General features: G+C 39.5%; 1 protein-coding gene across 4 annotated transcripts in view; it reads left to right on the top strand.

Annotated features, from left to right (window-relative positions):
• The window catches only part of ME1 (malic enzyme 1), a 121,187-nt gene that overhangs the window by 55,347 nt on the left and 48,064 nt on the right, over positions 1-17,776 (top strand). For all 4 annotated transcript variants that reach the window (XM_053381373.1, XM_053381374.1, XM_053381371.1 and 1 more), the window contains one exon: positions 7,949-8,052. In XM_053381373.1, the coding sequence (XP_053237348.1) occupies positions 7,949-8,052 (104 nt within the window). The remainder of the gene's footprint in view (positions 1-7,948; positions 8,053-17,776) is intronic.

The following is a 17,776-nucleotide window of genomic DNA, read 5'->3' as shown; positions in this document are numbered from 1 at the left end:
AGAAGTTTGCAAAATCATTGCAGGAAATCTTAGGGTCCTCATCAGGCAAAGGTGGTTCCATTAGATTGTGAGCCACCTGAAAGAGTCTCCTGCTGCTGTTTTCTGCAGATGCAATAGATGCAGCGAAGAAGATGTTCTTCTTGGTAGGCTCAACGTTGAGCTCTAACCCATGTTTGGTCGGATTCAGAATGAGCTTTCCGCCGCTGGTGCTCTAGCCATCTTAGCGATTGTTTCATCTACCTCAGCTCTGGGGTAAACCACAAGGCCGTCAGGACTCCATATAATTGGAGAGGGCACTTCAGAGCCAGACAGTAAATAGCCCTGGCTAACTCTGTATTCCAGCGGGCCACCAGGGAATCAGCTGAGAGGCAATCAACATGGGATAAAACATCCCCAACCACTCTCTGGAAAGCATTTGGATCCATTAAGTGTTGGAGGTGGACCATTTGAATCCGTCCCACCTCCCTGTGAAGAAGAAGGGTCTCGGAGAAATCTAGTTGCTCCAGGAAGTGATCTGATCATGGCACTTCTTGTGTTTCACTTTTACTTAATGTCAGATCACCCATGTCCATAAAGCTGAACACCAGGGCTAAGGCATGTCTGAGGCTATGGGTCGGGCCAAACTTATTCAGGGACAGCTCCGTGGAGGCCATTCTTTCCAAGAAGTCCCAAGTGGCCCCTTGTAAGGTCGGCATGGATGTTAAAATTCCCTAGGAAAACCAAACCAGGAGAACAATCACCATTGCCTGAAACAGCTCAGGCAGGGAATCCGTGGTGCAGCGGGGAGGTCGGTACACCAATAGTAATTCTGTACTGCCCCTGTTGCCCAACTTCCAGAACATGCACTCAGAAAACTGAGTCTCCCCAATAGGATGCCTGGTGCAAACTAAAGACTTCCTAAAAATCACTGTAAAGACTGTGTTCATGGAAGACAATCTTACTCGGCTACAAGTGATTGCCAAAGAAGAAGAAGAAGAGGAAGAAGAAGAAGAAGAAGAAGAAGAAGAAGAAGAAGAAGAAGGAGAAGAAGAAGAAGCTCCTTCACCCACTGCACTAGGATTGAAGTATTAAGATGCCACCCTCCAAGACCCCTCACTAGCTGAGTCAAGTAAACAACGACCCCAAGTTTGGATTGTGGTTTGCTTTTCCTGTGCACTAGGAGACAGGAGCAAAGTGGGTGCAATAAGCACATTTATGGTAAACCATTAACTGTAGTTCATGGTGATCTCCAAATGCACTCTACTGTTGTTTCCTCATGGGACTGACAGATAAAATTGATGTTAAAGATAGCTGTTATTTTCTTTAGAAAATAATGTATAATTTATATAAATTAAACTTCACAAAATTTGGAACATCTTACATACAGTCTTTATACCATGTTTGTCCAAATATATTTTTTACATTGAATTAGGTCAGAGTGTTCCTAAACCCAAGAGTGAATCGTTCCAAAGAAGAAGAAAAATCAAAGGATATAAAATTACAATGAGTGTTATCCAATTGTGAACGTACTAAGTAAAATAGCACATGGAAACGCCAGTGCACATATTACCTGGAATGTGTTTTATTACACATATGTGCAGGAGGGAAATGTAGACTTTAAGTGCTTCCCTGATGTCTTCTCTCTCTCTCTCTCTCTCTCTCTCTCTCTCTCTCTCTCTCTCTCACACACACACACACACACACCCCTCTGAAATTGCTGACTTTGTGTTTTATTTAAACAAGACAATATTTATAAAGAATCTACATGTTTTTGAAATGTGGCAAATAAAACATGTGTGAATATTATCAAGTCAATGCACGGCCTGCACTGTTATCCCTTCCCCTCATTGTAGGACTTGTACCGTGATACTCATATCTGTATGCATGACTGAGATGATGCAGTTTTGAAATAAATTGCAGGTATAGCTGTGGATTGGTGTGGATATGCCACTTCCCACGCTCTTGGTGTAGCAAGTATTCTGTTAGGCCTGTTTAACACAATGCTTTTAGCTTAAGCGAACTACTAGATGTGGCTGCTGGAAGCATTTTATATTGAGGAGCCTTCAAAATGATAAACAGCAGAAGGCTGTTGTAGTATGAGGTGTCACTGGACCATTTCCATGCACAGACGCTGCAGTATTCTAGGGATGGGAAGCAGGAACCTATCATGGGGACCTCTAAAATGAAGAACCAGATACATACTACAAGCTGCCACGTGTTTTAATCTGGTTTTAGCTTTTTACTCATTTTAATTGCTTTTGAACATTTCAAATACTTGTTTTAACTATTTTTTCTGATAATTTTGTTGTCTTATTTTTTTTTATAAACCACTTTGAGGTTTTATTATAATCAGGCAGTATATAAATGCTGTTGAAATAAACAAGAACAAAAATAATAAATAACATACTTCAAATCCTTTTAAGCAGTTTTCACCCAAGAGACCATTCCTTCCCTTTGAAAATCTTCCTCTTTGTATGAAATACAAGTGGAATAAAATGGAAAGCATATAGTTTTTGTAGAAAAAACATACTAGAGCAAAAACTATGATCCAGGAGGTTTCTATATTTTTTAACTAATACAACTTGTCATTTATATAGCAATAGCAGACGCAGTATATCAGCAATGCGTATAACAGGTGTGCAAAGTATTCTCCTGTTGCAGAGGGGGTTTAGTGGACTAAGGTTTCGAAAATAGTGGCTCGACAGAAGCCACATACTGAGTTGATAACTAAAATGACATTTCAACCAGGGTTTCCCAGATTATGCTGAAAATTTAGCCACTATTCCACACCACCTCTCAAACTACTGTAGCAACATATTATCACTACATTTGAGGCTTCATATGGAGCAGACTGAAGTGATAGACTACTAAGGTGGTATAATAGATTATGCCATTTCAGACTTCAGGTGGCAGATAACACTGTGAATGTTTGTTGATAGAAACCTACTGCAAATAGAAAACCAATTCATGCATCACCCCAAAAGACAAAAATGCATCACTAGAAAATCAGCACAAAAGGGGACACAAAGGTGCATAAAATTCACATCTGCTAATTTCTGTATAGATATAAATTCAGAAATAATTACTGTAATTTAAATAGTAATATAATACATCTCATAATAATGGAAAAGGCTTCAGCCAGCTAACCTGTGCGCCTGGTCAGTCTGCTGTTTAGGTGCTAGCTGTGGATGAACAACTTTAAGGCCCCATTTAATTCATCTCCGTGTGCAGACCAGGCTACTGTTTAGGAATAGTTATTTATACTTGCCACATGCCAGCATAATGTCAAAATTGGTAGGCGGTTTCTAACTTTCAGCTGCATTATCTACATTATGCTAATACTATTTGTTGCTAACATAGAAGACCTTTGGCTGACTTACTTTGTTAGCTGCTAACTTGGCAACTGATTATTTTCAGTAAACTGCTGGAGATTTTACAAATTCTTCTTGATGTTTATTAATCTCTTATTTTTGATGCTCTTTTTTGAAGAGCTCTCAAACATTCACAACTGTAATGCAGTAAATGGCAATTTCTGTATTTCTTTTAGCTCAGGGGTATCGGGAACTTAGAAGCTTAGTGATAAATCTAGATTAAACAACATGCACATGTATCAGTTTCATGTTAACTCTACTATAACAGCCAGCCTTTTATGAGCAAAAATGTAGCACTGAAAACAGTCTTTGAGCAAGTTTGGTTTGCCTTTTTTTTTAAGCATCAAAGTATGTCCTATGAATTCATAGCTTTCAACTTCTCAACTACTGTAAGTCTCATGTAACTTACAGCGCACTGCTGCTAAAGCATATAAAAAGCGATCAAACAGAAAAGGGCAAATAACTGAAACTGCAGATCTCTGAATGGAAAATTCAAATTCAGTAGCAACAGATCCTGCTGTTTTAAAGCAACATTGACCAAAAGATAGTTTACTTTCGAGGAAGACAACTTGTGTAAATCTACATCACAAGATTAATATATTGTCAGAATTTCTTCCATGGCCACCTGGTCATGGCCAGGTCCGCTTTACTTTTATACCTTGCATGTTGATTGCATTATCTGGGCTTGACAAGGCATGTTACCCACACCTACGCCCTGAGCTAGCAAGCTCCACCTGGGCTGTAAATGGAATGTAATTAGAGTAAAGGAAATGTGTGTGTGTGTTCTATCACACAGGAACACACCCAGGTGTCATGTCCAGTACTTGCCTTAGACTAGTGAATTCCTAGAAAGAATCAAGTCACCTTGAGTCAGACAGTGGTCGGTGGGCCCAATCTGTACTGAACTCCTCAGCATGAGCTGGTGACATTTTTGTCTTGGGCTCTGATCTTCATGATGTATATAAGGCAATTTTTTTTTTACAAATCTGCCCTAAATGAGAGTTCATGTAGTAGTGAAAAATATCCATACTGCGGTATACCTAGCAGAAATCTGAGTGAGGCATGTGAGCATGACATCTGCCCAGACTGTGTATATGTGGTGGACATAGGGAACATATGGTTGTGGTGGGCTATGCCCAGTCTGCATGGCGTAGCTCACAGCATGCATAGAAACCTGGATAGCCTGCTATGTGCATGGCTCATTCCAAGCTCTCCAACAGATAGGCACTTCATTGTGTCATCATTGCAGCAAGATTGTGAATGAAATGTGCCTGCCCAGGAGCATCTAGTGTACAGCAAAATTATTTAGATTTTGGTTAGTTGGGTTGCTGTCCTAATGTGCCAGAACCCTCAGATTTTGAGAAGCAACTCAAGATGTATGTTTTGAACTTGTGCATGGTAATACAATGTTAGGTGTGCAGAAAGATGGCTGTAAAGATTTGGAAGTTGGGCCTATTTTGAGCCACAGGCTTGCAGTGGGCATTGGAAAGTTAGCTTCACATCAGCACAACTCTGAAACATATTGGCAGCTTTCATGAGAAGATTCAAAGGGGACTTGTGTTCTCAGGTTTTCCACAGAAACAGCAAGAGTACTCATGTTGCTTCAATTACTTTGGCAGTACTTTACAGGCAATGTACAGTAAATTTTGGAAGTCTCCACTACTAAATTCAAGTCCAACTACTTATCAAAGTACTTATACCTGGCAGGAGCCTCAGCTGGACTGTAAGCTGACCATCCTAAAATCACTCACAGTTCTATTGGTTACAAAAACTATTTAGGATTTGGACCACTGAAATCAATGGGTCTGCTATTCATGAAATGTTTATAAGTTTAGCTTTTAGAGTCTGACACCAGAAAGTTGTCAACACTTTAGTGTGAATAAATGAGCACATTTCCTAAATGCTTTCCTGGAGCTTTATGAAACTTGGCTTCAGTGCATTTTGTTCTTTCTTTAGAAAAATAGACCACTAGAAAAGCAACATGGGAAGAAAAGGGACTAAAGTTTGTAGTTCCGTAGTAGGAATAGTTGGAACCTGGGGCTGTTTGACCTAATTAGCATTGACACCTTGAGTGTCTTTGTCGCTGCTGCTGCTGCTGCTGCTGCTACTTAGACAGCGCCAAGAACCAGGAACATAAAGAACATTGCTAGGTTAGGTAAATCTGCCCCCGTGAGGTCATGTCAGCTGCTACCAGGTGAAATGCAGCAGCAAACCTCTGGAGTGGGGTGGGATACTTGCTTAGAGAAGATACTTCATTGAAATCCCAACTCATACAGTGGGAATTTTGAATCTAAGTAGTATGAGATAGTGAGGAAACATGAGTATTTGATATTGTTGGCATAGGATTGTATATCAGAGTTCTGTGACCTTGTAAATCCATGATACTGGTTCAGAAGAAGAAGTATATTTTGACAATATTTGGCTCTGGTTGCTACTATCAAGATTCACTGTTCAAACCATCTGTGTGTTTTAGTTTAAAGTGTGCCATATATTTTCAGTTACTCAACTTTAAACGAGAGCAATAGAAAGAGGGCCTTTGTTACAGCCATCCTAAAGTCTTGATTTGAAATAGTAGCTGCTAGTTGGCTGCAGCTTTAGCTCTCTGACAAGCAAATTTATTAAAGACAATGCATTGGAATACTCAAAAAGGGGGACACACCTTACTCCATACTTTATCCTGTACTGACTACTAGAGCAACAGATACTGTCATGAATACTGAGACTATGAACAGGGACAGAATACAGATTTGTGTCTTCTTAAACTGACTTGCCGTAGTTAAGGGAGAGGTTATTTTTCCTTGTTAAATAGTATAGCCAGATTATTCTCTAGATCACTTTTTGAAAGAGGGACAAGCAAGACTTGTTGCGGACAGCTTATTGCTGATGCAACAGGTCCATGATATACCTACAGATTTAGCCTGTTAGTTCCACACTCCTTATCAGTGCTTTTCTACTAGAAAAAACGGGTCTGGTAGTCACCATGAAATTATTCAAGTAAGTGCCACACTTTTAACCAGTGCTTTTCTTTTAGAAAAACAAGGTGCTGATCCTGTGTACCCTTGAGTACCCCTAGAATAAAGCACAGCTCCTTGCCCTGCTTGAACAGGAATTCCCCAAGTCTTACTGCATTCTAGCCCTTACAGTAGCTTCAGAAATGAAGGGCAGCTCATTGCATGTTAGCCTGGTACCCAACACGGCAGTTTTGCTAAGTTGTTGAGAAGGTAGGTTGAAGGTTTGCACCTGCACCTTGCTCTCTGCTGCCATGGGAATATTTATTGGTAGCCTGAGAGCAGCACTGATACACAACTTGGCCAGTTGCAGTCTGGATGATGAAAATGACCCCTTGCTATTTTTCTGAAAGGCAGAGTGTATCACTGCAATGGGAAGAGATTGTCGCCAACTTGTTCATGAAGTTGGAAGTGATGTTTGAAATAGCTATAATGAATCCATACTTGCTGATGGTTAGGCTTCAATAACAGTAAAAATGCCAGAACAGAAAATGCATTGGCTTCTTGGAATGTTCTTTGCCTGAACATTAGCTCAGTTTTGACTTTAGCTCAGTTTTGACATGAGCAGATAAATGCTTGGGTTGTGTTTTTTTTAATGCTATGGGTACTGCACATATTGGGATCTGTAAATTATAAGGTATGATTTGACATCTGCAACTCAAAGCCAGCCGTTATGCTGAAGAAAGAACATAATATGTACTCTGTAATTGGCATCTTCATTTTTTCCTTCCTCTATCACTATTTGAAAGGCGTTTCTGATCTACAAAATTTGACTTTATAATTTTGTGAATTTAACTTTTACTTCATCATCTAAGAATGGCAGAAAATGATCCCACACATTATGCTTTCAGTAATTTTGCCTTTATAGGCTAATAAATATATGTATGTATCTATATTCTAATCTTGTTCATTCTCATGCTACAGGCATATCTACTCTACAAACCTGTATCAGTTTTTTACTTTCAAAACTTCTCACAAAGAACCTTGGGAATTGTAGTTTGATGAGGTGCTGAGAACTCTTATTAGAGATCAGTCTCTCCCCATGATTCTCTGGAAGGATGTGACTATAAACCAGTTAGGCAAAGCAATCCTACTTGGACAGGGAAGGAAGAGTTAAAGGCGGACAATCTGCCCAATCCAAACTTCTGTTTAGTTTGTGCTGGCAGGGCAGAAGGAGAGTGTGGAGGGGCAATTTTCCTTTATTCAAAATCCCCCCTCCATTGGTTGCAGTGCCCAAGGGCTCACCCCAGGGCTGGCATACTTTTCTTCCAGTGCTCTGAAACATTTACTTTCTACTGTTGTAACATTGATAGCTAAGGAGGGGCAGCCATGGAGGTTTCTGTTGCTGCAAGAAGGAAGCCTTTGTGGATGGTCCTCTTGCTCTTCCCACAGAATTCCTTCTCTATCCATGAAAAAGGAGATCCACAAAATTCTATGACCTCTGGGACAACTTCCCTAGGACCATAGAATTGTGCCTTTAATTTCCAGTTTAGAGATGCCAATACAGTCTTCATTTTTGGATTAGAAACACTCAAATGATAACTTGTCTGATATATTTACCTTATTGGTTTTTATTTTCTTTTTTAACAGGAGTTGCTAAAAGATCCTTTGTATATTGGGTTGAAACATAAACGAATTAGAGGCCAAGCTTATGATGATCTTCTTGACGAATTTATGCAAGCTGTGACTTCCCGGTAACTGATTTTATTTGTGTATTTTACATTGTTGAATGCTTCTGAACTTCATGGTACTCAAGGAGGACTAATTAAGAAGAGATGGCATGTTTTCCTTTTTTGCAATTCTTAAAAACTTTATAAAATGCAGTTCAAGTTCATATGTTTATAATGATGAGCTGCCATAAGTTTACTTGTGCAGAATGGCAAAAAGTTGGTAGAGGAAAACATAACTATTCTTACTATGTTATATAAAACTATGCTATATATGCTATGAAGAAAACCAGAATGAGATGAGGCATTCATTTCTGATGAATTCCATTGCCACAGTGCTGTAGAACATAGGGATCTGTCATTATGTGTAATGGCCAGACCCTATGTGCTACACAACCAAATAAGGATCATTTCACATGTTGCCAAGTTCCTGGAAGGCACTATTCTGTAGGGATTTGTGGGCAAACCATACGTAAATCACACGGAGAGATGGTTGTGCATGTGGAGCTTTCCACTGCGTAGAAGCAGGGTGTACCTGCTTTAGGGAATTCATGACTGATGAGAGCTTTGCTCACATGTACACAGATGAATAAATGAATAAACAAATAAACAAATGTTCAATCATTGCATGTTGCAGGTTCCTTATAATCTACACAGAAGGCTTGTATAGAGCTTTTTAAAAAAACCAAACATATGATGCATACTTAAGTCTATAGGTGAAGGATTGCTGTTCCAGTGCTATAAAACAATCCTGAACAGCACACAGTTTCAGCAGCTGGAATCAATACTAGAGTTGTGCCATACCCTGGCCCAGACCTTTCAGGTATTACTTTGCTCCCCACCCTCCACCCCAAGAGAGGCAGTTGTTCTAGCTTCTTTCCGTGGGATGGAGGGAATCAGAAATTTATGTGAGTGATGAGGTTTAGTACTTAAAAACATTACAAGGTGTGTTCTTCCTTGCTAACTTAAAACAAAAAACAAAACAAGAAAAAACAGTCCTTGCCTGGTATTGCAGCCAGCCTTGGTTCCTAGAATATGATTTGATTTATTTATTACCATATTTTTCCTTCTACAAAATGCCCCCATGTATAAGACGTCCCCTATTTTGGGGGGTTCCAATTTAAGAAAATGGGGGGAGATGGCTCCTATGTATAAGATGCCCCCAAATTTTGGACATTATTTTTTAGGAAGAAAACATAGACTTATACATGGAAAAATACGGTATATTTCTATGCCGCTTTTCATTTGAATGAATCACAAAGCGGCTTAGAGGCAATAAATAACAATAACATAATAGAACATCACAAATACAGCACAAATCATATATGATTTAAATCAGGGAATGCCTGTGGAAGGACATTACATCATTAACTCCTCATGAGCATTCCTTTTAACTTAATTGTAATAATAATTGTGCTTCTCTCAGGAATTCCACAAGCAGACTTTCTGGCTGCCTATGCTTTGACATCCTCCCATGGATATTCTAGAAAGTGCAGGCAACCAAGGAGGCTTCAGAGTGCCACACAAGGACTGTTTTTTAAAAAGTTAACAAGGAAAAATATACTGTTGATTTGTGTTCATAGACACAAATCTATGTGTCATTTTGCCATTTTGCTAAACTGTTGCCTTCCTCTCACTTTGAGACAGGATTAGTAATTTTCATCCTCAACATATGATAGTATGCCTTAAGCATTGAGTGATCTAGACGAATGCTGCCCATAGCACAAAGGGCATGTTTAGTTAAAAACCAGATGGCTCAATCAAGCATGCTCCATGGAACATAAAAAGTAAAATAAAATTGCTCATGAGTAGAAATCTTATGATCTTTGGCCTGGAATTCTTAGCACATAGTTCATGCTTAACTGAGAGGGTTCAAAAATTTTCAGACAGAAGACCTAAGCTTTACTATGGTTCCACACTGTGGCATTTACTCTGCAGTGGGAAGTAACATCATAAATTGATCACGGTTTCAGTTTCCAATTTTTAAGTATACGATATCTCATTTATTATATGTATTCTTTCATAAAAGCACAAAAGTGTACAATATCTCATTTATTATATCTATTCTTTCATAAAAGGACAAAAATGCAGAGTTATTTTAAGCAGGACTGCATAAAATGTAACTATCATATTTTTAACAAAGTTTCTCTGTTTTACTTCCCTTGAATCAAGGCCAAAGTATACATTATATGCAGCCATGTGTATCTTTTCTCCAGCATTTTCTTCTTTTAAACAGAAAGCCTCCTGGATGAAAAACAGGGGGGTGTTTTGAAGGGGGGGAGTGGGCAAGTGACCAGAAGAAAAAGGGTTAAGAAGCCTCTCCCATTATGTCCCTCCATGGAGAAATTCACAGTCTTAGAGGCTGGTTTCTGGATTCCAACCTCCCTCCCATTATTATTATTAAAGAAAATGTTGTATAAAAATACACGTGGCTGTGTATAACATGTACTTTGTCCTTCAGCTGATATAAGACACACACACACCTACTCTCGTACCCTTTTCTTAAATGTGTACTATTCATTGAGACTATATTATAGCTTTAATGTTATTATTCTTTGACACCAATCAGATCTGAGATTTTTACATCTGTTTAGGTGTTCAAATTTTAGTTGTGCTGACATTCTATGCATATAACATGTGCAAAATCATTTTCCCTAACTTTTATGGGCTCTGATGATCAAAGTGCTGGTTTCCATTCTTTGCAGCGGATCATGTGACATAGGCTTGGCTGCAGATTTAAGTCAAAATAATTAAATTAGTTGATCTAAATGATGCAACTTCTTATGCAAACTCTGTGCTGGTTGAGCTGTACAACCATAGGCCATAGTAGGATAGGTACTACTTTACCTATCCTACATAACCCCACAAGCCTCATTTCTACAGCAGAAGGTGCCAGTATCCCTTCTTCATGAACCTTTCAGTGATACCTGGCTTCTAGGCTTGATAGTTTAGTGTTGTTGTTTAGTCGTTTAGTTGTGTCCTACTCTTTGTGACCCCATGGACCAGAGCACGCCAGGCACTCTTGCCTTCCACTGCCTCCCGCAGTTTGGTCAGACTGAGATAGCTTAGTACTACTTAGCTAACCAACTCATTTTGGATGTTGCACACTTGATTTCTTACAGGCCTTTTTTAGTCAACACTATCATTCATTACCTATTCCTAGTTTTAATGCCAATGTTTTGACTTTGGTTAAACCCAAAAGGCACAGGTAAAAATCAAATTTCAAGTGTCAGTTCAAATCCCATGTAAAAGTAATCTTAGGGTATGATCTGTTCACAGGCTCTGAATGGGAGCTTGCAGTGTCTTAAAGGATCCGTAATGTCACAAGATTTAGAATTATCAAAAGTGCAGATCTCTAGGAGAGTTGGATCGTATTTTTTTCTTGTTAGAAGGTTGCTTTTTTAAATAAATAAATAAATAAAAATGGTTCCACTGCAGGGGAGTGTTTGAATATTTGATTCTCATTAGATGAACAGGTTATTCACCCTTACTTTGTACCATTCTTCCTCAAAGATAACTGAACTGCTGAAACTTTGCAGCTTTCTCCACTGTGCTCTCAAACTGCTGTTTGAATCTCAAGACTATTCTATAGGCACATAATTTAAATAGAAAATGTACAGTTTTTGGAATGGTGGTTTTGTTTAACATTTCATTAGAATTATTACAGGACTTGCCATTAATTTATTCATTTGGCACAGTCTTTTACTTCAGCAAGGGAATGTATTGGCAAAAAGTCAGCTAAACGTGACTCTTACTGGAAATTGTGAAGGAGTGGTTGGGCCGCACAGCACTTTCAAAAGCAATATTTAAATATTATTAAATTCTAGAGTTCTCTGTTTAATCAGATCTTGGGGCCATTCTGTATTCATGGTTACCACAAGTCCCATGGACTGATTTTTATCCAAGGAAATTATCCTGCAAGTTACTCCTTTGATTATAATCACCATGTGGGAAGAGCCAATTCTCTTGCCTACTTGCAAACCTAGCCATCATGAATATGGTGAGACTTCATGAATGGGATGGAATTATTCAACAGTAGACGTGCAAGGTTCTAAAGCAGTTCTAAATAAGTTTGGTTTCATATGTACTAGGAGCTGTAAATATACCTCTGTCCATTTCATCTTATACTGATGAAGTTGACTTTTGACTCAGGCTGTAACTACACAGATTACACAGTCAGTCCTACAGGACTGTGTTTTTCCTATTTCAGCAAAGTATTTGCTGTGTGAAATTGGTGTGGTAAAATCACCTCATGACAACAATTTTGCCAGATTAGGTTGGAGGACATTCTGTTGTGAGGATGATGCCTTCTGTGGGACTTGATAGCCTTTCTCATAGTAGTCCAGGAGAAGAAATTATCATGCCCTTCAGATCCTCCCTGCCTATGGCTGTGTTTGATTGTCCCCCCCTCTCTCATTAAAATCCCTTTATCTAAGCCCTTTCTAATGATCTGTTAGTGTTCCCCCCCTACTTGTGTCTCCTTCCATTCTCTGCTGTGTGTCTCTCTGTGTTGGGATATCTGGGTTTTTCTCTCTGTCTCCCTTCCCTCACCACTGTGATTTTTCAATGCATGGCTGTTGTCCCTGTGGATTCCTTCTTCAGCTTTATACTGGCCAATCTCAGATGGTGCCAGGCAGCAGACTCATGCAGTCTCTCTGTTACCTAGTATTGTCAGTGGTGGCATGAATAACATGCTCCCCCCCCCCAAATTCCTTGGGTTTCTTCCACACTAAGGGGGAATTTCCCCAAAAAACTCCAGAGGGAAGAAGGTGTCATCCTCTTCCATTATTACACTATATCAGTTTGGGCTGATGATTCAACACAAGTAGTGCTGCCTGTGACAAAAATGTATGACATTTGTTTTTCATTGCAGCAGCTGTAATATGTCACATTATTATTTCTGACTCTCAGGACTAGGTTTTTCATTTGTGCTCCCTGCTTCTCTCAAAATTATTTGCTGTGCTAGTCTTTATGCATCCTTTAGCAACCAAGCAAGACATTTATCATAAATGAATGACAAGGAACATACATGGCAATTTAGAAAATGGCTAGCACAGCAAAATATATATACACAGAACATCCCCAAGCTGTATATTATGGGATGAACAAGCCAAGCAGTTGTGCAATATTTTGTCTTTGACAAATTTAGCTGCATAGTGTGCTTTCCAGCTAGTTTTTTTTTTAAAAGTGCAAGCAGATAAGTAGCCATTGACATGTCTAAATAACTGGCGCATTTACACTTAGAGACTACTAACAGCAGATGACACAGTAATGGGGGTTCATGTGCATTGAATAGTTGTGTGGAACAGGGGTGGGCAGGCTTCAAGTTTATGTTTCAATTTTTTAAAACTAGAACCCCAGGGTTAATGTCCTGGAACCAGGTGCCAAAAGAATGGCTCAGAGGTGTATATTATACCCTCCAAGTGTCCTGTTTTAAGTGGGACATCCCAGATTGACAGAAGCCACCCAGGCTTCTGATCCGAATCTGGGATGTCCCGGATGTCCTGTTTTGGCTCCCATGCTCTGGCTGTGCCAGAGCACGGGACCAAAAGACAGGCATTTATTGGTTCTGTGCTATGGCAAGAATCCATTGGCTCACACCAGAGTGTGGGACCAAAAAACAGGAAAAAACTTAGGTTGACCTTGCCACTCTTCCTCCTTCGTGGCACCAAAGGAGGAGGCTGTGTCCTCCCCTAGGCTGTGCCAGTTGGTGCAGCGTCTCCTGAGGCAACGGAGACTGCAGAGGAGGAGGAGGCTAGTGGACAAAGGTAGGAGGGGGGAGGGAGGGGCAAGTGGGTGAGCAATGAGGTCAGCGGGATGGAGGTATGGTATGTGTAATAGATTATTTGAATCATTGAATTGTACAGTTGGAAAGGACATTGAGGATCATCTAGTCAAACCCCCTGCAATACAAGAATATGCAGCTGTCCCATATGGGGATCAAGCTTGCAACCTTGGCACCATACATGGTTAGGATGACCTGTGTACATATTCAGCCCAGAAACCAAGTGTTCAGTTTCACATACAAATTATAGTTTGTCCCCTGTTTTCTTTATTCCAGTGGCTTAATTTAGGAGAAACAAAGCTCTTTTTTTTGTTGCTGTGATTAAGCAAGTGAGAAGCCCTTTGGTGATATATTGCAAATCACTCAGAGATCTGCTGGTGGGCTTTGACTGATGTTCTGCCTGCCCTGGGTGAAGAAGAGGGAATTGGGGGCAGGAGGATGAAGAAAACTATTATAGGTTCTTGGGAAGATGGAATAAAAGATTGGTTTAAATTAAGTTACCAGGCAGCCTTCGCAGTGATGCAGAGTCTTTCTTCTAATAGGTCAGATAATTACTTGGCTGAGAAAAGATAGCTTGATTTCTGAACTGCAAGAGTTAATTAATTATTTGACTGATTTATTCCCTAGCTCTGCTTGGCTTCTGTAATATTCATGACACTTTTTAGAAAATCCACACATCATTCCCAGCTTCTGCATTTATAATCACTGTGATTTATGCACAACTGTAAAGTAGATTAGATTGGAAACACTGGAAAATGAACTGTAGTCATCATCATGCCTGCTACACTATATATACTTGGGTAACTGACACTTCATTTGACATCCACTCTGAAGCCAGCTCTAAGTTAAGTCTATAAAAAGCCCACATACTGTCTTTAGCGATTGTGTTTCATAAATAAAGCTTCCTGGTTCCTTAATATGAAGTTGTTTAAATTGAAAGAGCACTAACTGTCAGAACTTGAAATTAGAATTTTAGGTGGGTTTGCAAACTCTGGTTAATATGGGACCTAGTTAGCACTGACCATGGTGGAGGTTTAATGCTACACAATGCTGCAGGCAGACTAGTAAATTAAGAGAGAATTCAAAGTACACAGCAAACACAGGAGCACTCAATCCCATATACTGCTCCCAGGAGCTTCCCATTTTAAGACGGGCTGTATAATTCTTGCTTCATTTTTTTTAATGTTGTCTTTTCTCAGCATTTTCACTAGTGGCTGCTTAATGCTTTGTCTATGTGAAATTATTGTGAGTGAACATGAGAACTGAAAGGTGAAGTGGTTCAGTTATATTTTTATTAAAAGCAAATTTGGGTTAAAGAAGGGTTTGTTCAGACTGGGGGCAGGGGAAGCAAATTTGGGCTCCATGACACTGATGCAGAGGTCCTATGTTTCTTCCTTCATAATACTAATAGTTCCATTCAGCAGTTAGAACAATATTGGTGCCTATTATTTAACTGATCTTACCAGAGGGGAATTATGGCTTTGTCTCCTACACAGTATAGTGTATCATCCCCTACATGAAAGCAAAGTATTGCATTAAGTTTTTTAAAAGGAACTTACTGTGGGTTAAACCACAGAGCCTAGGACTTGCCGATCAGAAGGTTGGCGGTTCGAATCCCCGCGATGGGGTGAGCTCCCATTGCTCGGTCCCTGCTCCTGCCAACCTAGCAGTTTGAAAGCACGTCAAAGTGCAAGTAGATAAATAGGTACTGCTCTGGCGGGAAGGTAAATGGCGTTTCCGTGCGCTGCTCTGGTTCTCCAGAAGCGGCTTAGTCATGCTGGCCACATGACCCGGAAGCTGTACGCTGTCTCCCTCGGCCAATAAAGCGAGATGAGCTCTGCAACCCCAGAGTTGGCCACGACCGGACCTAATGGTCAGGGGTCCCTTTACCTTTACCTTTTTAAGTTAGTATATTTTGGAAATAACAACAGAAATCTCACTTAACTGCCTGTACTTGTTTTATCACTGATGGATAACTTCACAGTTAGTAAAGGTAACTGATCGGCAAGTTAGTAGCCTTTCCCTGTTGCCAGTTTTATCATACTTTGAGTGGCAACTGGAAAAGCGAGTAAATATATATAGGGTTTGATCTATACAGATTTTAATAAGAAAGCAAGTTAAGAAATTAAGAGTAGAGGACATATGGAAATACTTCACAAAGCAAATCCATCTGGAAAAACCAAAATATTCTTTTTAGAAACGAATTGAAGAGTCCTATACAATTTAAACTGCTTCTTTACATTATAATTGCTGTGTCTGTGATCATAACATTCCTTTTTTGTGTCTAAGTCAGTTATAATAACTTGCATAAGAAAACTGCCAAAGCTCATTCTTTATTACTTATATTCTGAAAAATAAAGTTGTAATTCCATTATTTTAAAGGCTTAAAAAAAATATTATACAATGCAATTTGTATGAAAGCTACAATTTGAAAAAAGAAAGAGATACCGACAAATTCAGTTGTTTCTTTGGGCTGCTTTCACTCTCAACAACTTCTCTTTAAGTCCTGATGTGGAAAATTTACAAGGATCTCTGCCCACTGCTCATCTTCCACCAACAATAAATTACACCTAGTGACCCAGCACTTGCAACTCCCCTCCCACAGCATCCCAGTTCATACTTTGAGAAGAACCTAGGCCAGGGGTCACCAGCCTTTTTAGATCCATGGGCACATTTGCGAACTGCAGAAAGGGTCATGGGCACCATATAAACAATGCAATCTAGCACACACTGCAGCCTGTTCTGTTGGCTACAAAACAATGCTTCTTTCAAGCCGAATTTCAGCAGGAGAAGGAAAGCCTGCAAGTGTTAGGGAAGGCCTCTGCAGGTGCAGGTGCGCCTGCAGGCATTGTGTTGGCAACCCCTGACCTCATCACTAACACCAAATTTCACCATATGTACATGGTTGTAAGAGTCCTGAAATAAAAGCATGCATTAAACCCATGCCCTGCCAATTATTACTTTCATCTTCTCTTGCACTTCCAGCTGTATAGAAAATCCATCTTTTTCTTAGTTGTATAGTGAAAATCAATGTTTATGGAGCTGGTCTTGTCCTTTGACATTTGCTACTTCCAGTAGCCTTTTCATGGCAGTATTTTGTGTTCCCTTTTATTGTTATTTTATTTTTTTATTATATTCCATCTTTTAATACTAGCTAGTTTCTCCCATACAGCATACAATTGTTTTAAAATACAAATATGGTCTACTTAGTTAAACTCGTAAACATGCTAGAGAAAGGAGATAGCATGGGAATATATTTAATGAGCAATTAAGGGTTAGTGGAATGACAGAATACATGACAAAGTGTGTTCCTATTCTATGAAATTAGTGATGGCATATTTTGTGGTGGTCTTTTGAAGTTAAAGCATAAGAAATTTGTTATCGTACTATATATCCTACTATGGTGGTGCTATAGTCATTTTAGATTGCATTTCTTATATTACTAGTACACTGAATGTTGTTTGTTGTAGCTTAAATGCAGGGGTCAGCAAACTTTTTCAGCAGGAGGCTGGTCCACTGTCCCTCAGACCTTGTGGGGGGCTGGACTATATTTTTTGGGGAAAAATGAATGAATTCCTATGCCCCACAAATAACCCAGAGATGCATTTTAAATAAAAGGACACATTCTACTTATGTAAAAGCACGCTGATTCCCAGACCGTCCATGGGCCAGATTTAGAAGGCGATTGGGCTGGATCCGGCCCCCGAGCCTTAGTTTGCCTACCCATGCTTTAGTGTATTCTATTTAATTATCATGTTCACTGTTTCTTTTCTCCTTGAATTAATATTTTATGTAAGACTGTTTATATGGATGACAAAAAGAAAATGATACATGAATCAAGAAAAAGGTGCTTTCTCCTATATTAAGTAATTTTATAGGGTCAGGCAGGCCTTGATAGCACTGCAGAATGATTATCAGGGTGAGATTGGAAGGAAGGGGACACAGCACTTGCTGACATTGCTATTT

This window comes from Podarcis raffonei, chromosome 3 (assembly GCF_027172205.1).
Source record: "Podarcis raffonei isolate rPodRaf1 chromosome 3, rPodRaf1.pri, whole genome shotgun sequence".
Taxonomy (NCBI): Eukaryota; Metazoa; Chordata; class Lepidosauria; order Squamata; family Lacertidae; genus Podarcis; species Podarcis raffonei.
Note: the sequence above shows the minus strand (reverse complement) of the source record. Positions and strands in the feature narration are given on the sequence as shown.